Source organism: Tupaia chinensis, unplaced genomic scaffold (assembly GCF_000334495.1).
Source record: "Tupaia chinensis unplaced genomic scaffold, TupChi_1.0 Scaffold000217_1, whole genome shotgun sequence".
Classification (NCBI taxonomy): Eukaryota; Metazoa; Chordata; class Mammalia; order Scandentia; family Tupaiidae; genus Tupaia; species Tupaia belangeri.
The window spans coordinates 4,821,197-4,845,142 of NW_006159692.1; the positions used below are offsets into that span (position 1 = coordinate 4,821,197).

Genomic DNA, 23,946 nt, shown 5'->3' on the forward strand with positions numbered 1-23,946 from the left:
CCTCTCTGACTTTGCTTTGTCTTTTTTGGAAAAAAAGAAAAATGTCAATCTGGAGATCTTACCTCCAGGTTATTCAAAATATGACAGAAGTAATGTGTCAATAATATTTGTTGATATTAAAAGTAAAAAAATATTAAATGATTTAATACCAGTGTAACACTTATCCCATCTGTTTTTAGACAATGGAGGCTGACCTTCTGGATACCATAATAGAAATCTGTTTTAAATACATAAATGACTCATAAGGTGATACACTTGTATGAAATAAAATCAACTAAATAAATCCTTCCTTGAACTTTGTATATTATCGTTCCTTAGGACTGATATTGTCAGTATGCCATCTCAAATGGATTGCTAAAAGTTCTGTTGAGTCATATATAACTGTCCATTTTCTATATTAAGTGTTTAAAAACTAGCAGTAGAAACCTATAGCATTGTTATGATGCTATGCTATATAATCTCTTTGTAAATATAAAATCTTAAAGAGTTAATATTATTACATGGCCTCTTCCAAAGTATGTTTTATGTTTTATAATCATTGATAGATTGTAGAGCCAGTTTTTCTCTCTGATCGGTCTTAAGATGTCTAACTGTTAGATAGTGCCCCAAGAGTAGAGAATAATGAGGTGTTGCTTTCTCTCTGGGAATCTAATAGAGGCAGGCAGAGAGAAAGGGGATTGATTCATCCTCCATAGCGATAGTAGAGGGGAACAAATGATAGCTTATCAATTGTACTTTTAATATCCGCCAGATCATGCTTTTTGCTTTTTTAGAAGTAGCAGAATTTAAGTTTTGCTTATCCCTGAGCTATATTTTCAAATATTTTTCCAAGAATGAATTAACATCATGGCAATTAAGTAGGGGGAAAAGTAAGTTATCCTCAGTACTGAATAATTAAAATGTGGTTACTTCCATGATACAATGTATAAACTGACTGCTGGTGTTGTTTATCATATGTAAGCGCTAATGCTTTATTTATTTTTATATTCTTTTTATATTTATTTTTATATTTTTATTTGCTTTTATTTATTATTTTTAATTGAAAAACAATTTAATATATTTAGAGGCTACAAGGTGATGTTTGAGATATGTAGCATATGGAATTATTAAGTCACCTTAATAGCATATCCATCAGGGGCCAGCAGGTAATGTGGTTAAGGTCCTAGATTCCCATGTGGCTGACTGCAGTTCAAGTCCCAGACCTGATGGCTTGCTTTCTCACTTTCTCTCTGTCTCTCTCTGGTGAGCACATGTGCCGTATAGCAGAATTTAGAAATAATAATAAATAAAATAGAATATTTGTTAAAAATAATCCTTTAAAAAATAAATATCTATCACCTAATATACTTATTTCTTTTGTGGTACAGACACTGAAAATCTCCTCCCTTAAGCAGTTTTAAAATATATGCTACAGCACCACTACGGGGTGCAAGTGGTGCTCTACCGTGTGTGCTGGGCCACGCGGGAGGCCAGGGTCAGACCTACCTACACAGGCTGGGCTCCTGTAATCCGGGTAACTGGAAGTCTGGGCAGAGGACTGCAGGGGGAGACCCCACAAAAAAACAAAATCCCTTTCTCCATCTCTTTCTCCTTCTTGCGTGCACACGTACTTTCTTAGAGCATAAAAAAGAAACACATATCACATTATTATTAACTATAGTCATCTTATTGCTTAATCCTTCTCCTGTATAAGTAGAACATTTTTTTCTAATTTTATTTTATTTTATTTTTATTTATTTATTTAGATTCATTCACTGTACATCATTATAGCATACAAAATGAGATTTTTCCATTCACAGCACACTGTATATTGACTCAATCAAGCACATCAACATATGTGTTATTGTCAACACATAATTTTCCATTTCTTGTTTTCTGTATATTTTGCCTTTTTTCCCATCCTTGATTCCCTATCTCACCCTCTACCATCTCCCACCTTCCTCCCATATTGTGTCTGAGGTAGGTGCGACTTTATAGTATGTTCATTCTATTCACTGAGGTTTATGCCTAAAGTCAGACTGGTGTTCATGGATATGTATATTTCAGCTGTGCTTGCTACTGAAAATATTTAGATTTATAAGTAGAACTTTATACCTTTTGAACAAGATCTTGCCATCTCCCTCCCCAGGCTCACCCACCTATGGCCACCCTTCTATTTTCTACTTTTATGAGTTTGACTTTTTTAGATTCTACATATAAGTAAGATCATGTATTATTTGTCTTCCTGTGCCTGGTTTTTTTCATTTAGCATAATACCTTCCAGTTTCATCCATGTTTTTGCAAATGACAGAACTTCATTACTTGTAGTTTGCTATAGTGTTGTGGACTTGCTGGGGAGGGAGAGAGAAAGTGAGAAAACAGCCCCCACCCCCCACATGCACCCTGAATGATTTTCAAGCCACCAGGTATGGGATTCGAACTGCTCATTCAGCCATGTGGAATCCAGCTGCCTTACCTCTACACCACTGCTGACCCCAGAATTTCTAAGGTTTGATAGGATTCCAGTTTGTACATGGGTGCTTAGACCGATGTTTTGGCTATTGTGAACAAGCTGCAACTAACAAGGAAGTGCAGCTGTCATATCGATTTCATTCTAATTGGGTATATACCCACTAGAAGGGGAATTGACAGATCACATGGTAATTCTACTTAAAGTTTTTCCTTTATATAGTTTTGCATAATGGCAATACTAATTTACATTCCTACTTATAGCATATAAGGGTTCTCTTTGTCCACATCCTAATACTTATTACCTTTCATCTTTTTGGTAGCTATTCTAACAGGTGTGAAGTATATCTCATTGTGTCTTCAATTTGCATTTCCTGATGATTAGTGGTATTGAGAATATTTTCATATACCTATAAGTCATTTGTATGGCTTTTTGTGTTTTTGTTTTGTTGTGTTTCGCTATAGGGTGTATGCTAGAGAGAAACAGAGAGAGAGTGAAGGGGGGAAAGAGAGAGAGACAGAGACAGAGAGAGAATAAAAATATCAGCCCTCCCCTGAGGGCGATGGCCATGCTGCAATCTCTTCCAGTCTCCTCTGAGGATTTTGGGCACGCACACATATGTACTTGGCATGATTTTCAAACTGCCAGATATTGGACTCCAGCCATGCAGCCATCCAGTGCCCTAACCTTCATACTGCCTGCTGGTCCTCATTTGTATCTTTTTATTTATTTATTTATTTTGTTAAAGGTTTTACCAGGAATTGACAGGTGGCATGGTGGGTAAGGGTGCTGGACTCCCACATGGTTGACCATCATTCCTGGACCTGACAACTTGATTTCTTACTTTCTCCTTCTCTTTCTCTCTCCCTCTCTCTCTCTCTCACTGTGTCTCTCCCTGGTCAAATTAAAATAAGTACATAAATAAAAGAAAAGTTACATAAAATGTATATATTTTTTTAAAAAAGGTTTTTGCTGTAGAACTCATGCTCTGCCAGATAGAGAAGGCACACATGCCCGACGTAATTTTCAAACCACCAGGTCTGGTAATCAAACCATGGTTGGCCTTGTGGCAGTCCAGTACCTTAACCACTACAACACCTGCTGGTCCCTATTTGTGTGTCTTTTAAGAAAAGTCTATTCACATTTGCCCATTTTTAAATCAGATTGTTTTCTTGTTGTTGAGTTGTTTGAGTTTCTTAAGTGTTATTAACCCTTTCTCAGATATATTTTGGACATTATCCCCTGATCATTGGGGTATTAGCAGGTATTTCTACCAGTCTGATTATTTTCTCACTTAATTGATTTTTCTTGAATTGCACAGAAGTTTTTTAGTTTGATGCAATTCTGCTGCTCTGTGTTTGCTTTTGTTTCTGTTTTGGGGTCATACATAAAATATCATTGCCAAAACTGGTGGTGTGGAGCTGTTTATATTCTTGATAAAGAATACATTTATATTGTTTATATTTTATAAACATATACTGAGTTCATACTTTGTGCAGTGTATGTTTATAAAATTCTGTAAGCAGATTATTTAATACTACATTAACATTTCAGCACGTAAATGTGCTATTCATTAAATGATCTCTCCTTACAGAATAACTGATCCCCTGGCGTTTGTGTTCAGTGAGGAGTAGTTTATGGTCTCCCAGTAGTTTCTCTCCTGTAACTTGCCTTTCAACGTTTTACTTCAGTTTTAGACAGTATTTAGAATGAAATAGAATGAGAGGAATCATGTGTTTTAGGTGAGTGAGGCCTTACTGTAACTTCATGGTGTACCACCATCGTGTATACGCCTCTGTTTTATTTCTGACTTCTCATCACGACCCCAGGACAAATTTATCAGCTGGGTGTCATACACTACCCAAACCTTCTTGTTCGCCTGTATTCAGCAGATGTCTCTGATGGGGTGAGATACACGTCATTTGTCGTTAGTCCTGTCTGCAAGCCACCGAGTCATCGTGACTGCACATTCCCTCTCAATCTCATTTAATTTTGAGGTCCTATATATTTCTACTTCTTAAAAATTGTACATTTATGCTCCTACATTTACAGCTTTAATTCAGATCTTCATCTTTCATTTAGATTATTCTTCATTTTTTCTAAGTGACATCTCTGTGTTCATTATTTTCTTTTTTCTAGTTTATCTTCCACATAGTGAAAATCTTCTTATGAAATTCCTCTGCCTAAAACCTTTTTAAAAGAATTATTTAATTTTATTATTATTTTTTATTTTGGCCAGAACGAGGCAGAGAAAGGGAAATTGAGAAAGCAAGTTGCCAGCTCCAGGACTCGAACTGGTTGGCAGTGTGGGAGACCAGTGCCTTAACCATCACACCAACTGCTGGCCCTTACTTAAAACCTACTAATGCCTCAGGATAAAATCTGGGTGCCTCAGTTTGTCCACTTGTCCAGCCTCATGCTTCACAGGGTCCCTCATAAACTTTACACTTCAGGGAAATCTGTGAAGCAGCCCCTGTGGTTCTTACAGCCCCTCCCTGCCCTCTCCTGCATTTTCACCTCCTTTGCCTCTGCACATATGTTGGATGGAGTCGAAATGGTTTTCTCCCTTGGTTTCATTGGAAGTATTTCTTTCCATCTTTAAAGACCCTACAGCGTCCAAGGTTTCTTGTAAAACTTTCCACGAAACCTCCTACCTGCTCTGTCCTACGCCTTTGTCCCATCTGTGAAAACTATGCCTCTTTTATTGTATGTAAAACATACTCTATAAGCATAATAGCATGTTTGCATATCAGTCTTTCCTGTTCGGTTTGAGAACAGGGATTTTGGTTGTATCTTCATGAGGTAGGCTACTTTCATCAGAGCTGAGAGCCTGGCACTTAATAGGTACTTGGTAACTATCAGTTAAAATGAATTACTGAGTAAAAGGAAGTCGATGATCGGGAATCAGCCACCTGAGGACACACCGAGTTATTCTGCAGCAACAAAAATGCCCCAAATCTCCGTGAACACATGGTGTTTCTCACTCACAGGGGAGTTCACAGTGGGCTAAATCGAGGTTCCACCCGTTGGCATTTGTGATTCTGCCTTCTCGGCACGGTGTGTCCCTTGTCATCAGAGGAGGGAGGGTTGCACAGGTGTCTCATAAACACCTGACACTTGAAGCAACACAGCCAGTGGTCAAAACTAGCCAGTCATACGGCTTTTTACAAGTGTACTATATGGGAGTGTAAATGTCTGCCTCACTGACTATGAAAGGTTCTTTTCTAATTACAAACTTATGACAGACTAGACCAACATAATACTTTGTTTTGATCTTCAAAAGCTTATGGTTTCATCTGGAAGAGAGAAGACACAGGACACACAATTTGGGAATTGTTCTTGTTAAGAAATATGACTGGGATATTCTTCATCTTATGGATCTGTTTTTAGTTATAGATAATGAGCTTGTTGGGACCTTATCACCTTGAGAATCATTCTAGACTAGAAAAGTAAATCTAAGGTACTAAGATGAGAAGATTACACATGAATTTTGAGGGACAAGACTTAATTGATGTTGAATTTTAGTATTATGGATGAATAGGCAGTGTTTTCCTATGGATCTCTAATTGACAAATTAAAAAATGCCTTTGTAAAAGTTTTTTTTTAAGTATCTTGTAACACTCTAATGATATGTTTTGTAATAATGTTTTCAATTCTTCTTTCTTAATAGGGATATTTTCGAAGAAGATAATTATAGCCCAATTCCTATTACCAATGAAGAAGAATATAAAATAGTTATCAGTAAATTTCCCTTTCAAGATCCAGACCTTGAAAAGGTACAAGCTACTTTTTAATTAAAAACTATTCTTAAAAATAAGTCTGTGATATTTATTACTATATAAAATTGACTCAACACTTAAGAATGACTTCTTTTGGAATATTTTTTGGTATTTCCTGAAAAAATTAGCTATGTTTTTGTCACTTTTAAAGATTGTGTGGTTGCTCCTGTGACTAGCACTAGTTTGATGAAGTTAAGAAGGGACTTTCCTGGGGGTGCTTGAAGCAGTTGGCTCAAATGTTAGGTAGATTCTCAGGATGGGTGTTAATAATGTTGGGTGCATTCCAAACTATATATATGAAATGTTGAATATATTTTAATAATAAGAGTATTTTCTAGAGAAGGAGAAGAAAATTTCTTTGAAATGCCCATTGCTATTGAAAATCTTATTTTGTGGCTTTTTACCTTGGACTGGACCAAGCCTAAGGGTGAAGGTGGCTTCAGGGGTTGAGGTGGAAGAAGAGGAGGCAGAGGTGGATTTGGTGGCAGAGACCAAGGAGGCTTTGGAGGGTGAGGTGGCTTCCGAGGAGGCAGAGGAGGAAGAGGCGACCACAAGCCACAAGAAAAGAAGACGAAGTTTGAATAGTTTCTCTGTCCCCCTGTCTTCTCTCTTCCATTTGAAAGAAAGGACTCTGGGATTTTTACTCTGTTACCTGCTCACTGACAGAGCCTTCTGAGGACATTCCAAGACAGTGTGCAGTCCTGTGGTCTACTTGGAAAGCCGCAGAAATAACGTTTCAAGGGAGATACTCTTGTTGGTTTTGACTAGATATTCATATAAACTTTTTAAAGAGATGAGCGATAGAGCTAACCCTTATCTGTAAGTTTTGAATTTATATTGTTTCATCCCATGTACAAAACCATTTTTTTCCTATAAATAGTTGGGATTTTTTTTGTTTGTTTGTTTGTTTTTGCACAAGTAAGAAGTGTATGAAGACAAGAGCCACCAACAGATTTCTTCTTGAAGTAGGAATGCAGGTTGATCATCCCTTTTCCAAAATGTTTGGGATCAGAAGTGTTTTGGATTTGGGAGTTTTTTGGATTTTAGAATATTTGCATATTTATAATAAGAGATCTTGGGGTTGAGACCGAAATCTAATTATGAAATGCATTTATGTCTCATATACTCCTTACTCACATAGGCTGAAGGTAATTGCATACAATATTTTTGTATTGCAGCTTTTTTCCCCCTGATTGCCAAAGGGCATATGTGCTTGCTAGAGACAGAGAGATAGAGAAAGCACCCCCAATGGGGCATGGTCACATGGCAATTCCTTCTCCTCCATTTTTTCATCTTGTTGTGTGAACACACATGCGCCTGGTGTGGTTTTCAAGCTGCCAGGGCCAGGATTTGAGCTACAGTTGCCTATATGGAATCCAGCTCACTTAGCTACTAGTTTACGGGCCAGCCCTTTATACAAAAGGAAATTCAGCATTTTGACTGTGATCTGTCACATAAGATCAGGTGTGGACTTTTCCATTTTGGCTGTCATGTTGGTGCTCAGAAAGTTTCAGATTCGGGGCTTAGGTGCAGTGGTGCGCGTTGCTAAGATGTACTACTTGGAAACAGGCCATACAGGAGGCCCAGGTTCCATTCTCAGCTCAAACTAAACAGGCCACTTGTGGTGGTGTGCACTGGGAGGCTGGGGCAGGATTGCAAAATGGCAAGACCTATCAAAAATCAATCTCGATCTCTCTCTTTAATAAAAACAAATTTTTAATTTTGAAGCATCTAGACTTTTTGGATTAGGGATGTTCAACCTGTATATATTTTTGGAGTCAAATATCCAAACAAAAGACAGGATAGAGAAAGGAAATAGGCCAGCATGTAGGATATTCTGGGAATGCACATGAGTGCATGTGTTTGTACACACATATATGCAAACATACGTGCTTGTACCTATCCAGTGTCTGAATCATATTTTCTATAGTTGTAATCTTTTTATATCTTCTTTGTTCTTTTTTCCCCCCATTTTATCCTTTAGTATTTTTCCAACTCTTTAGAATTTAGCGGTTTTCTGCATTTTATCCTTTCAGAATAAGACTGAATTGAGACTATAAAATTTTATTCAATTTTTATGCATAAACTAGGTGTATTATGTGTAATAGTCACTAGAACCAAGTAATTAAATGCAGAGCTGCTAAATCATAGCTAACACTGCCATTGCATATACTGAAGAGCTATGGGTATTTTTTAAGCTTATTGATTTATCTTTTCTATGAGAGGGAGATAGAGAAAAGAGAGATATGCACCCCTCACCCCCACAGGGTTGTCACACTGATGTCCTAGCCCCACCTCAGCCAACCAGAATCAAAGGCATGCACTGTGCCTGTTATACACAGGGACACCTCAGGACCTGACCCAGGACCTCCCTGTGTGGCCCGAGCATCACAGAGCGTTGCGTGACTGCTGTGCTACCATGGCTGGCTTGCTAGCTGTGTTTTAAAATGCACAACAGACCACAATAATTAATTCGCCATTGTTGAACCCCAGTCAAGATTGTCCCTGTCAAGAAGTTTTATTAAAATATTCTTTGTGCCATGGCTTAGTGACGTTTTGTTTTAACTCCTGGTAATGACTCGGCTCAGGCTGCAGCATCCGTGTAAAGAGCGCTGGACTGCATCTGGGTTCACCTGCTAGTTTTGCTTGTGGCTCATTATGGGCAATGACTAACCCTGCTTAAGCATTTGTGCTTCCTCTTTCAAATGAGGGGATTGAATTATTGGGTCATTAGAAAAGTCATGATGCATTTTTGAATAGAAAAACATAGAAAAACATATGACTTTTCCAGCGACCCAACACATAATCTCTATTGTTCCTCCCAGTTACACAAAACTATTTTAAGTAGGTCTATAACTAAAAGGAAGTTTATAGCCCAGTCACTGTGGCCCAGTTGATACATACCAGTCTGTGAAGCTGGAGGCCACATACCATCCTTGGTTTGAATCCCTGGCCTCATTGACCTAAAAACACACCAGGTGATGGCTGTGTGCCCTGGCAGGGTAGAGGACTGGAGGAAAGGGCTAGTGGCAGGACCAAGACCTGTGGAGAGAGCTCCTCTCTCTTTCTCTCTGTCTGGTGCATGCACACACACTTATTATCTTTTTTTTTTTTTTCCAAGAAAGTTTAACATTGCTTGTAGAGAGTTCTGACATATGCAGTACCTCTTAGGATTAAACTCCTTAGGAGTTATATTCATTGGTTCAAACATGTGTGGTCTTCAGAAAGTTTATGGAAGATGTGTGTTATGAAAAAACTCTGTATGGGTTTCAGTCTTTTTGCACCACAATGAACTCATACTTTAATTCTATTTTTCCATGAGTTTTTGGAAGTCCCCTTGCATTTATCATTTAAAGCAACTATTGTTAATAAGGTAAATCCACATGGAAAATTTAAATGTGACAACTTAAAAGTAAATCCCATACATTACTTAATAATAGTCTTTTGGTTTTATGTATATTTTTATTTTTTTTGCCTAATTTAAGTATAATTTTCAGTTAAAACTATTAGAAAAGATATACAAATGTCTGTCATATAACAAGTTATTGTTTTCATCATATATTATGAATAAGAAAGAAGTAAGATTGAACAGACATGTAAAAATCTGTCTTCTGTAGATGGCTAAGTTGATTAGAACCATTCAGCTAAAATAAGAACACATTCACATTCTACCTTTAATGTTATTACAATAAATTCTTAAAGCTTAAAAATGACTCCAGTGTAGCTAACAGGTGACATGGTGGTTAAGGTATTGGACTCCCACATTGCCAACTGTGGTTTGAGTCCTGGACTCTGGGATTTGAAACTCATGCTGGGCATGTGCACGTGCATGCCCAAAATCACTAGAGGAGACTGGAGGAGAAGGGATTGTGATGTGGCCATCTCCCACAATCCCTTCTCCTCTATTTCTTCTTTCAGGACTTTGGGCATACACATATACATGCCCGATGTGCTTTTTAAGCAGCCAGGTCCAGGGCTCAAATTGCACAGCCATGTGGAATCCAGCTGCCTTACCCACCATGCTGCCTGCTGGCCAGATAATTTCATTTTTGCAACTATTAAGTTTGTCTCACATGGTACAGCCAAATGGAGAACATGTGTCCAATGAGTCATTCAAGGAGAATATATATAGTAAGACGAGAAGGTTTAGGATAGAATCTTAAGGTATAACAGTAATTAAGGGATGGGTAGAGGAAGAAAGAGCAGGTAGAAAAATAGGAGGAAAGCTAGTATTGGTTAGGAACCCAAGGAAGACAAGACTGTTTATGACTCAGGAGGGTGGGGCCGGTCGATTGCACAGTGGTGAAGCATGATGCTGTGCACGTCTGACCACATGGAAAGGTTCCAGGTTTGCATCTAGAGACCTCCCTGAGTATACCAGAATCCCATGATCCTGCCAGGGGTTCTGCTCTCCCTTCTTTCTCTATTGGAAGAAATAACTAAATAAGTAAGCTTAAAAACAGTAACAACAAAACAGCAGCAGAAGGGGCCAACCATGTTAGATTATTCTGACAAGTCAAGTAATTAGAGAGTGGAAAAGTACGGTGGATTTACAACTGGAAGGTTATTGGTGACTTTGATGAGGGTGCATTCAATTATATAAGTTTGCAATGAATGTGAAGGTGGTGATGTAGACTAGACTCTGCTTTTTGGTAAAAATCATGGAGAGAATTTACCTTTTGAAGACAGAATTATCGAATGGATGTGGGCTGATACAGCAATTTAGCCAAGAGGCATGCCATAAACCGCTAAGTGTGTACCAGTGTTTGACTGTGTGGTGATCAGAAAGCTGCTGTGAGGTATGCCAGTTATGTATTAAACTGGATGTCTTCTTGAATTGGCATCAAGCCTTCATTGAAGGTAAGTAAAGGAAATCTTAGAGTTATTTATTGACTTCGAGCCAGGAAGTTGACTTCGAGCCAGGAAGTTCGTGCCACCCTGACTTGTATTTTGGGTACAAAGAAGTAGACAGTGTCTACTGCAGGAACACTCCCCGCTGGCATGTGTCAGTGTTGGTGTGTGCTTTCCCTGTTGGTTGGAAGACTGGTAATAACTTAACAAACAAGTAAATTGCCACATTGTTTTGTTTTGTTTTGTTTTCAGAAATATGTTGGTTTTCTTTAAAATATAAAAAAAAGGTAAATATATCAGTAGAAATTTCTATGCAAGTACTAACTATTCAAATGTAAAATCAACTTTTTTCCCTTTGGTGATTAGAATGTCTTTTTCTAAAATTTCTAAAACAATATTGATTTTTTTTCTACAGCAATCTTTCCCAAAGAAATTCCCTATGTCTCAGTCAGTGCCTCATATTTATACTCAAGTTAAAGAATTTATTTATGCCAGCCTTAAATTTTCAGAGTCGCTACACCGAAGGTGAGTTTACTCATAAGAACTGTGTCTTTGTCATTACTGTTTTTATAAAACATTAACACTGTATTTTCATGCCATGAGTCTTTGGATTATTTTCTTATTGGAAAGGCTTTCATATTTTAATAATGTTTAGGGTTAAGTTGCTATAAACCTAATATTATAGGCCATCTAGTGGCATGGTGGTCAAAGTGGCTGGATCCTACACAGCCAGCTGTATGGTTCAAGTCCCAGACCCTACAGCTTGAAAAACACACCAGGAATAGATGTGTGCATGCCCAAAATCCCAAGAGGAGAGAGGAAGGCAAGGGATTGCAGTGTGGCCATCACCCCAGGGGGTAATTTCTTGCTTTTCCTCTCTCCCTCTCTCTGTCTCTCTCTGGCGAGCACACATACCCTATGGCAAAACCTAAAACAAACAAACAAAAAAAAACTCAACGGAAATGGATAGCTTAGTTACTTTAAAAATTAAATGAGGTAATTAAATTAAAAAATAACTAACATCTATTTGTATTTTAAAAGTATTGGGTCGTTGTAAAAGTCATGATGCATTTTTGCGTAGAAAAAGTATGTCATGACTTTTCTGACAAGCCAGTAATTTGCCTTTATAGTTGTATATGAAGTGTCCTCCAAAGTGACTTTCATAATTTAAGGATTGTTTTATTTCCTTATATTAACTACCCACGATTTTTTTCTGTAGTGAGTAACTTAGATACATTTAAATTATGCCATTGCCATAAATGAACATTCTACTTTATGGAGAATGTCCTCTCTCCTGTTTTGGCTTTGTTTTCCTTCTCATTATGGAAGGAAAATATAAAGAGGGAAAAGAGAGAGGGAAAGGGAAATAATCAGAATAGTTATTTTCAGTAGGGCACTGGATCTTGCAGTGTCGCGATCCTCCTGCTCCGCTGTCTATTGGCTAGGATTACGAGTGTGCGGACCACACCTGGGGTGTTGAGGTGGGCCTAGAAACCAAACCCAGGCCCCCAGGTGGCCTCCTGCTCCAGCCTCCTGCTCAGTGCCATTGTCTGTGAGCTACCATAGCTGGGCCAGAACATGTTCGCTTGTGTAATTAGATTAAAATTTGTAACTTAATAAATGTAGGTCATTATAATTTAGTTAAGATATAAAAGAATACTTAGAATAAATTATTTTAGCAAATTGTGTTAAATAATTTAGGGTGTTAACTAACTATACCCCTGTGGAAAGCCTACTAACATTCCACCCTTTGTTTTTAGCTCAACAGAAATAGACGATATGCTTAGAAAATCAACAAATCTGCTGCTGACTAGAACGCTGAGTAGCTGTTTACTGAACCTTATTAGAAAGCCTCACATGGGCTTGACAGAGGTAGGCTAAAGCGATTCATATAGCCATATATGTCAACATATGAAGCAATTATTAGCAATCAAGTTATTGCCGAACATTATTCTGTAAAACTAGATTTGTACTTTAAGCTTATTAATATAAAAGATTTGTTTTAAAATAAGAATATCAGTACAAATTCAAGAAATGTGAAGGAAAGGGGTTTACATGGGGAATAGTAGATAGTTGAAGATGTCAGAACATATGTTTGGATTTCTGTTTGCCAGACTTTACATAAAAAGTCAAAAATCCTCATTTTCACAACTGGCTTAATGTGTAAGATTTGAAAAGTATGTAAAAAAGTTATTTTAAAATAATTGATGATTAGACTCTTGTTATATGTACATATATTTTTAGCAGTGTGAGTGTTTATAAGCAGTATTTGCAGCAGGATTTTGAAATCGGGTAGTTGTTTGTATCCTGTAATGCTATAATTTTGTGGAGATGATACGGTTGCTGGGAGTAATACTGTAGTGGTTCTCCATAAATGTAGCCTGCGTTGAACGGGTGTCGTTTTTGCTTTCCAGCTAGTCCAAATCATTATAAACACAACACACCTGGAACAAGCTTGTAAATACCTCGAAGACTTTATAACCAACATTACAAATATTTCTCAAGAAACTGTTCATACTACAAGACTTTATGGACTTTCTACTTTTAAGGTATGGAAAACTCTGACCAAAAGTTTTCATTTTCATCTCTGTAAAACCAACATTGAAAACTAAGGCAATTTTTATTATGTGCATGATTCCATTCTATGCCTAAAAGTTGAAATTAAAAGTAATCATTGTCAACAGCAAACAGATAAATGTCAGCTCCCTTGTGGCATTTTAAATGTCTAATTAAAATGGAGAAAGTAGATTTATTTTCTACCTTTTTTTATGTTTTAATGATGGTAATAGTGCTGACTTAGTAGAATTGAATTCCTCTTATGTCTCACAGGTTAATAATTATTTTTATATGAAAAGTTGAAGTTGAAAACATAACTCAAATTAAATAAGTGTCAGACTTGCTTTCAACTTTTATTGTCTTTGATCTAAAGAAGCATAAATATTATGACATATCATCGATCCTTTTTTTTCTGGATAAAAACATAAGGGATATACAGAAAGATTAAGTCAATGCTTGTTTTAAGCAGATTACAAGATTAAATAATTTCATAAATTTGTTTTATAAGTTTTTTTTCACTTCTTGATTTGGAGTCAGGTAGATAAGACACTGGCATGGTCTAGTAATATAAATCTTTCATTGAATATTTTGTTAAACTAATAATAAACTATTTATTTGATCCCTTGTCTATAAAATGGGCTTGGTAGTTTAACCTATAGCCCTTTCTAAAAGTTTTCTGCTAAAAACAGTTCTCAGACCAGCAGGTAGTGTGGTGGTTAAGACACTGGATCCCCCATGGCCAACTGCGTGGTTCAAATCTCAGATCTTTCTTACCAAGATTCAATTGTTTTTCTTGAAAAAAAGAAAAACACTAGGACTTTGGGGTTAATTTCCAGAATGTATGAAAATGTTGGTTTTAACAATTTTTGATAGCTTTCTTTTCTTTTTTAGTTTTTTGCCATAGGGTACGTGCACTTGCAAAAGGGAGACACATAACCACAGAGGGATGGAAAATGAGAAATCACCCCTCGGGTGGAATGGTCATGCCACAGTCCCTTCTTCTCCATCCTCCCCTCGGGAGTTTGGACATGCATGCACATGTGCCCAGCATAATCTTCAGGCTGCTGGATCCGGGACTCTTACGGCAGTCAGCCATATGGGAATGTAGCACCTTAACCATCACACCATCTGCTTTCCTGGACGGTACGTTTTTATGGAGTAGAGAATGTTTGGACGTCTTTACTCTGTTGTTTTTGCTAAAGTCACTCCCACCATTTCTCTTCTCCTCAGGGAAGTTAGCTATCTCTTTCTCTCCCCGTCCTAACTTACGTGTTAAACTCAAAGCACCAATAGCCATTCATTTTTTCTGTGATGGTCTAACTTAATTTCCTTAGGGAGTCCCTGGAGAGGGGTAGTTTTCTGAGTTCTTGACAGCTGAGTTCTTCTACTTCTGTTTCTCCCAAGGGTCTTAGAATTGTAACAAGTCAGGACATCTTGTATCATATCACAGACAGACGAGAAAGGTGGTTTGTGAGGTTGGAAAAGAAGGAAGAAAAGATGTGACGTTTAGTTCGTTCAAGAGAGCTAACAGCAAAAAGTGCACACAAAGCAAAGCTAGCGGAGTTCGCAGACTTCAGATAAATGACAGAAATGTTAGACCAAAGAAAAACATAAAATAACATCTAGAATTTTAAGACAGCTTGTTTCATGGTCTGCTCTGTAGTTGTTTTCCTGCTGTTATTTTGTCCCGTCAGGATGCTCGACATGCCGCAGAAGGAGAAATATATACCAAGCTTAATCACAAAATTGACGAATTTGTCCAGCTTGCTGATTATGACTGGACAATGGCTGAGCCAGATGGAAGAGCGAGTGGTTACTTAATGGATCTTATTAATTTTTTGAGAAGCATCTTTCAAGTGTTTACTCATTTACCTGTAAGTATGAAATAAGTAAAAAAATTGTGATACAATTGTATATATATATATATATATATACACACACACACACACACATATATATACACACACACACACACACACATATATATACACACACACGCATACACATACATACATATATATTATATATATGTGTGTGTGTGTGTGTGATTTTTTAAAAGAGATTGTTGTCGTAAGGTGCTTGTACTTGCTGGAGAGACAGAGAAAGACAGAGATACAGAAAACAAGAAATCACCCCCTGAATGTTGGCCACTCCACAGTTCTTTCTCCTCCATTCTCGCCTTGGGACCTTGGGCATGCACATGTGCCCTGTGTGAGTTTTAAGTCACTGGTTTTGGGACTCAAAGTTGACTATACGGCAGTCTAGTGATGTAACGTAACCATTATGTCATCTGCGGGTCTCGAATTGAGTAGTTTTTGTACAAATAAAATAGGAAGACATTTGACCTATGATAAATATAGCTGGACATAAAATAAAATATTTAATCTGGAACTTACACAGCTGCCTCTAACCCTCTCCCGTGTTTGAAAGGAAAAATATTAGGTCATCAGGGAAGTCATGACGTGTTTTCCTATGCCAACATGAGTCATGACTTTCCAAACGCTCCAATAGTTTTTTTGTTCTCTGTGAACAGAGTAGGAGCATGATAGAAATGAATGGATAATTATTTTTTTAAGTTTATTTCTTCCATGAGAGAGAGAGAGAGGCATCCCCATCATGGTCTTCATGTGGCCATCCATCCCCGTCTCAGCTGGCCCAGATCATGTGCTCCCAGTGTGCTCAGAGAGGTCCCAGACCATAAACCCAGGACCTTTCCCATGAGTCCAGCTGCGTTACCACCATGCCACCACCTGGTCCCAGAAAATGGTGGCTTTGCTGAAGCCCAGGGGAAGAATTCTGTCATTCTCACAGACCGTGTGGTAGCCCAGGAGCTGAAGGATTTGGAGAGCCACTAGTAACGCCCTCTTTAGATGCCAGGGTTATATCAGGTTAGATGGGAGAGCCAGTGTATTACTGCCCTTACCTGCAGGCCGATGCAGGGGAGAGAGAAGCTAAGAGCTTCCTTGCCTCGAGTTAAACGACCTGTTCACCTGCAGTTGCCTGTGCTGGAGCAGAGAAGCCAGACTCTCTTCCAGACAGGAGTTAACAGCAAGCTAAGTAGTATTTACGGTACTAACAGCCGTTTCCTCATTGCTCCAAATCTTTAGCGGCCCTGCTGAATGTATTATCTGCCTCCAGGGAACTTGCCTTTTTATGACTCAGTGAAAATTGACCCCATTTATCTTTCGTTGTTTACGACACACACACACACACACATATATATACACACACACGCATACACATACATACATATATATTATATATATGTGTGTGTGTGTGTGTGATTTTTTAAAAGAGATTGTTGTCGTAAGGTGCTTGTACTTGCTGGAGAGACAGAGAAAGACAGAGATACAGAAAACAAGAAATCACCCCCTGAATGTTGGCCACTCCACAGTTCTTTCTCCTCCATTCTCGCCTTGGGACCTTGGGCATGCACATGTGCCCTGTGTGAGTTTTAAGTCACTGGTTTTGGGACTCAAAGTTGACTATACGGCAGTCTAGTGATGTAACGTAACCATTATGTCATCTGCGGGTCTCGAATTGAGTAGTTTTTGTACAAATAAAATAGGAAGACATTTGACCTATGATAAATATAGCTGGACATAAAATAAAATATTTAATCTGGAACTTACACAGCTGCCTCTAACCCTCTCCCGTGTTTGAAAGGAAAAATATTAGGTCATCAGGGAAGTCATGACGTGTTTTCCTATGCCAACATGAGTCATGACTTTCCAAACGCTCCAATAGTTTTTTTGTTCTCTGTGAACAGAGTAGGAGCATGATAGAAATGAATGGATAATTATTTTTTTAAGTTTATTTCTTCCATGAGAGAGAGAGAGAGGCATCCCCATCATGGTCTTCATGTGGCCATCCATCCCCGTCTCAGCTGGCCCAGATCATGTGCTCCCAGTGTGCTCAGAGAGGTCCCAGACCATAAACCCAGGACCTTTCCCATGAGTCCAGCTGCGTTACCACCATGCCACCACCTGGTCCCAGAAAATGGTGGCTTTGCTGAAGCCCAGGGGAAGAATTCTGTCATTCTCACAGACCGTGTGGTAGCCCAGGAGCTGAAGGATTTGGAGAGCCACTAGTAACGCCCTCTTTAGATGCCAGGGTTATATCAGGTTAGATGGGAGAGCCAGTGTATTACTGCCCTTACCTGCAGGCCGATGCAGGGGAGAGAGAAGCTAAGAGCTTCCTTGCCTCGAGTTAAACGACCTGTTCACCTGCAGTTGCCTGTGCTGGAGCAGAGAAGCCAGACTCTCTTCCAGACAGGAGTTAACAGCAAGCTAAGTAGTATTTACGGTACTAACAGCCGTTTCCTCATTGCTCCAAATCTTTAGCGGCCCTGCTGAATGTATTATCTGCCTCCAGGGAACTTGCCTTTTTATGACTCAGTGAAAATTGACCCCATTTATCTTTCGTTGTTTACGAGGACCTGAGTGCCAAGGTGAGGCTGTGCACTAGATGGGCTCTGGGGTTCGAAAGACTTAAGTTTGAAGTCGGCATAGATTGTTTACTAGCTGTGGTGTCCTGGCAAGTTACTTAACCTCTCTGAGCCTCTTCTCTTCGTAGTGTGTATAATCCATTTTTCTCAAAGGACTGTCATGAGATAAATTAAAATAGTGTATAAAGAAGTTGTCTGGCAGGTGCTTGTCACGAAGTAGGGACTATTAATAAATGTGAGTTTTGTCTTTTCTTCTCTTTTTCCTCTGTTACAGTTTTGATATCTTTTATAGTATTATTTCATTGTAATGTCTTTTTACCTTTATTCTTGTTATATTTCTGCCCACTTTTTAGCTTAATATTTTTAGTTTTCAGTTCTGTCCTTTTGCATTATACAAGGGGGGAGGGTCTCAAAGAGTTCATGGAAAATACATATTATGAAAAAACTATGAATTTCACAGTTTTTTTGGTACCAAAATAAACTTGTACTTTAATTCTATTTTTTCCATGAACTTTTTAAAGACAGGCTCTCACTATGCTCCTCCTGTCTCAGCTTCCCACACACCCTGGGTGTACTGCGGTGCCCAGCATGATACGGCCATTCAAAACAAGTTCTTTATTACTAGTGAGAGGCACTTACTGCAAAGCATATTGATCTGGATAGTAATTACAGCTCGAGTAGCAGTGCTTACAGTGGCTAACAGATGCAAGCTAAGGCCAGTGAAATCTGATTAATATATAAAAATAATATTATTTTATCACTAAATTAGTAGCCTTGGAGATCAGCAAATTTTACTTTTTCAAATGTTTATGCAATATTTCTTGTTTCTAATGTTCTTTTTCTTTTTTTCTACTAGAAAATACAGCTAAGGGACCATGCCACCTGCTGGTCCCCTTAATTCTGATATCTTAAATTTTGGGTACTTGAAGGAGATTATTCCCTTTTTTAATTTAAGTTTTGCTAAAGGGTGCATGCGCTTCCTGAAGAAAGAGAGACTGTGAGCAAGCACCCCTGTGGGGATAGTCATGCTGCAATCCCTTCTCTTCCTTCTCTCCTTTCAGGGTTTTGGGCACGCACATACACACACCCAGCCTGTTTTTTAAGCTATCACGTCTGGGACGCGAACCACACAGTCGGGCATGTGGGATCCTGCTGCCTCAATCACCACACCACCAGCTGGCCTGTGAAGATTATTTCTACCATCATAGCCAGATAGATTTATTTTATTATACCCCATTATTTACTGAAATTATATCACAGTTTAGTTGACTTCGTGAGTTTCCTCTTTGTCAGTAAGTCAGTATTAAAGCCTCGTCGTAGCAAAGTGTTCCTAGCTCCCTTTTCTTCCTGCTACTTGCAGAATGCCTTCTTTCCCAGTGGCCTCTCTTCAGAGGCCTCTAATCTATTGCTTTTGAGAATTACTGCAAGGCTGCTATCCTGAGCTCGAGGTCTCTGCTCCTCTAGGCTGGGGACTGCTTTCCTGGACTCTGTGGATTTTTTTTGTGTGTTTTGGTTTGGATTTTGCTTTACTGTTTGATTTTACTGAACTGCCTCAAAAACCTCCTCAGTAATTTCCTCCCAGACTAAAATCCTTGCTTATCAGAAAAGGCTGTGTTCTGTTCTCATGCTTGACTGATCGTTTGACTGGTTATGTGATTTTAGGTTGAATTCCTTTTTCCTCCATTGCCTTGGCACCTAGATGTTAGGGTTTTTAAAAATTGCCAGGGAGTGCTGGTGTTCTCCAGAGAGAGACAGGGCGAAAGCGGGGCTTGGTCAAGCTGCAGTCCCTGCTCCATTTCTCCGGCCTGTTGGGATTTGGGGCCCACAGCACATGCACATACACCTGGGGTGTTTTTCAGATCGCTGTGGCCGAGGCTCGGACTGTGGTACTCCTGAGCGAATGGCTTTCCTTAACCATTAGGCTATGAGGCCAGCACAGGATTTGTTTAAATCCGTAATATTAAGAGATATTAAAAAAATGTGTGGAGGTGTTGGCCTTTATTTTATTCATTTTGCTCTCTACCCAGTGACCCCTTTCTTTTTTAGTTTTTCATAGAAGAGAGACTTTTTGCTATAGGGCACATGTGCTCGCCAGAGAGACAGAGAGACAGAAAGCGAGAAATCACCCCTCAAGGGGATGGCTGCGCCACAGTCTCTTCTCCATTCTCCTCTCAGGATTTTGAGTATGCACGTACAGGTACCTGGCAGGAGTTTTAAGCTGCTGGGTCTGGGACTTGAACCACAGACAAGTCATCTATGTGGGAGTCCAGGAATGTAACCATTATGCCATCTGCTGATCTTACCAGTAACCACTTTCAAAAATTTTCTGTCTTCTTTCAGAGCAGGGAAATTCTCCATCATCATCATCATTATTATTAATAATAACTTTGTTCTTTCCATTTTTCTATTCTCTCTTTCTTGGACTCTCATTAGTTAAATGCGGAGTTCCCATATTGGACTTTGATGTCTTTGATCCTTTCTTTTCTCTTTCTATAATCTTTCATTCTATGTTTTTGAATATTTTCTCAATTTTATTTTTCAGTCCATCTATATTAATCATGTTTTTAATTTCTAAGGAATTGCTTTTGGTTTTGTAGTCTTTTTCTTCTTCTTTTTTTAATTAATTAATTTTTTTTGAGAGGATTTTGCTATAGTGTATGTGCGCTCGCCAGAAAGACAGAGAGAGACACAGAGACAGAAAGCGAGAAATCACCCCCCAGGGGGGATGGCCACGCCGCAATCCCTTCCCCTCTATTCTCCTCTCGGGATTTTGGGCATGCACACACGTGCCCCGCATGAGTTTTAAGCCACCGGGTCTGGGACTTGAACTGTGGTCTACTATGAGTCCAGCAGTGAAATCATTATGCCATCTGCTGGTCCTTAGCAGGTTCTTTACAAATGTTTCCTGTTTCTTGAGTTATCTATGTTACCCTGGAATCAGTTTTTGTTTCTGTATTTTCCCTACTCTCTTGTATCCTGTTCTTTTCTACCGTGTGATGATCCTTCATTTTCCTTTGCTTTTAAACAAAGGGCCTGGAGAGCTGGTGTGAGCTCACTGTGTAAATGCCCTCTTTTGGATAGAATTTTCCCCTGAGTTTAGAAATTCCTGATTGGGAATATTTATGCACAACCTAGGGACATTTTACCCAGAATTCTTCACCTAAGATTGAGCAGGAAAGAAGCTAGCCGTGAGATCGTGGTTTCTTCTTTTGAGGGCCCTCAGCACGTGACCTATGCTGTCAGAGTCCACGTTGAGAGGAGTCCTTTGTGACCGGAAGCCTTGTCTTTGCTGGGCTTCTGCACTGGAATGCAGCTGTTGGGATGCTGCCTCCTCCTTCCTCCACTGCCTTGCCAGCTTCCTTCTCAGATAACGACAGTGATCACACAGCTACTTCCGCAAGGTAGAAAATAATGAACTTCCGGCAGGCTTATTTTTCTCTGCTTGGGCAGTTAAATTAAATTCTAAATATCAAGGTATTTGTAATTCGTGGAAACCTAAGTTTGAAGGTAATATTAGCTGTTTTGGTGAAGCAGTCAAGAATCTTTGGGACTGGATAGTGAAAGTTAACGTGAGGGTGCGTCTGTGGTGAGTGCAGTGCATTTGAAAGCCCACGTGGTCTTTCCTCATCTAAAATGGTACCAAAGAGTGCATATACCTCACAGATTTTGTAAAGGTTAAATGAGAGTATAGATGACATATTTTTAAAATAATTATTAATTTATTTAACTCCATTTGTTGTTTATTATTATTTGATTTGACCAGAGAGAGACAGAGAGAGGAGGAAAGGGAAAGGGAGAAAGCAAGCTGCCAGGTCCAGGACTCAGACCGTGGTCGGCCATGTGGGAGTCCAGCACCTTTAACCACCATGCCACCTGCCGGCCCCTAGACAGCATATTTTTAAAAGTACCTGGCATATAACAAATACTAAAAAATACTGTTTGTTATTATAACTTCCTCTTTTTTTTTTTTTTTTTTTAAGATTTTTGCCACAGGGCATGTGAGCTCACCAGAGAGAGACAGAGAGGGCCAGAGAGAGGGAAAGAAAGACACCCCCCCCCGGGGGGGGGATGGCCATACTTCCTTCTCCTCCTGGGATTTTGGGCATGCACACACATATGCCCAGCGTGTTTCTCAAGCTGCCGAGTCCAGGACCTGAATTGTGGTTGGCCATGTGGGAGTTCAGTACCTTAACCGCCACGCCATCTGCTGGCCTCTATTATTACTTCCTTCTAAGACTCTACAACCCATATCCAGAACTCTACTTAGAGACATCTAATCCACTGTACGATCCAGTGTGCTTTATGGCCCAGTATTAATGTTGTGGTTTTCCCCCTACCTCAGCCCTGTATTGTTCTCCTGAATTGCCTTAGCACATTTTTATGGCTCTATCATATTTTACTTATTGCTGTATTGAATTTTTTCACCTTCAGTTGTGAACTCTTGAAGCTAGAGTAAGAACTAATAAGTAGGGCCAGCAGGTGGCATGATAGTTGAAGCTCTGGACTTCCACATGGTCGACTGCAGTTTGAGTCCCAGATCTGGTGGCTTATTTTCTCACTTTCTCTTCTCCTCCATTCTCCTCTTGGGATCTTTGGCACACACGCACATGTGCCCTGCGTGAGTTTAAGCCACTGGGTCCGGGACTCGAATCGCAGTTGACTACTTGGGAGTCCAGCAACGTAGCCATTATGCCAACTGCTGGTCCCATCTTGTCCCTATTTATGGGCTTTTTCTATTTTGTCTCATGCTATTGCTGTCTGTAGACTTGCCTTCTTTCCCCATTAGAATTTTTTTAAAGAATTATTTTTTATGCATGGTATTCCTTCTGGAAAAAGAAATGTGATACACTGTAAAGTTATATGTGATTCAATGTAATATATACAAGATTATGATGATAAATAAATTAAAAGAAAAGAATGATTTTTTATCATTAGTTTTGGTATTGTTTTGCTATAGAGTGCATGTGCTCACCAGAGAGAGCCAGAGAGAGAGAGAGGCAGAGAAAGCAAGCCGCCAGGCCCAGGACTCAGACACAGTCAGCCATGTGGGAGTCAGTGCCTCAACCACTACGTCATCTGCTGGCCCCTGCCCCATTAGAATGAAAATTCCTTATTCAGGAACTCTCTGTACTTGTCTTTATATTTTCTGTAGCACTGAATACGGCATCATATACAGAGTACTCTTTTTAGAGATTATTTTTTTTTTTTGCTCTGGGACTCATGTGTTTGCTGGAGATAGAAAGAGACAGAAGGTGAGAAATCACCACCCGCCCCCCATGGGGATGGCCATACTACAATCCCTTTTCTCCTCAGGATTTTGGGCACACCACGTGCATGTGCCCGGCATGAGTTTCAAGCTGCTGGGTCTAGGAATAAACTGCTGTCGACCACGTGGGAGTCTAGTGCTTTAACCATTGTGCCATCTGGTGGCCCCTACAGAGTAAATTCTTGATAAATATTTTTAAAGTAAATATGAGAGAAATAGTGAAGAAATGGACCCAATGTGACAAAGGTCACTTTCTTTGTACAAAAAGTATACTGCCCCCAAATTGAAATTTGTCAAATGTAGAATACTTTCTGGATTTAAAGTGAAAGTTTGCAATCTGTTATTTGTAGGCAAAAATCTGGAAAATGTCTCTGTGAGAGTTCTGTAGTTAGATGATGTCGCTTACTAGAAATACTTGTGTTTACTCAGTTCTTGCACACCTCCATGAAAGAACCACACAGTAACAAAAACCACAGCTCTCTAGAATCAACTGTAAATTCAATAGTGATAGAAACAAAAGACCCTTTAGTACCAAAATAACTGTCGCAAATTCCTATCACTAAAGGACAAATATTTTGTCTTATTGAAGAGACAAACT

The 23,946-nt window shown here is 39.1% G+C and overlaps 1 protein-coding gene across 2 annotated transcripts in view; it reads left to right on the forward strand.

The window, feature by feature from the left end:
* The window catches only part of EXOC6 (exocyst complex component 6), a 195,381-nt gene that overhangs the window by 93,441 nt on the left and 77,994 nt on the right, over positions 1–23,946 (forward strand). For both annotated transcript variants that reach the window (XM_006147639.3, XM_014587534.2), the window contains exons 14-18: positions 6,120–6,225; positions 11,495–11,604; positions 12,840–12,951; positions 13,494–13,628; positions 15,330–15,509. In XM_006147639.3, coding sequence (XP_006147701.1) covers positions 6,120–6,225; positions 11,495–11,604; positions 12,840–12,951; positions 13,494–13,628; positions 15,330–15,509 — 643 coding nt within the window. The remainder of the gene's footprint in view (positions 1–6,119; positions 6,226–11,494; positions 11,605–12,839; positions 12,952–13,493; positions 13,629–15,329; positions 15,510–23,946) is intronic.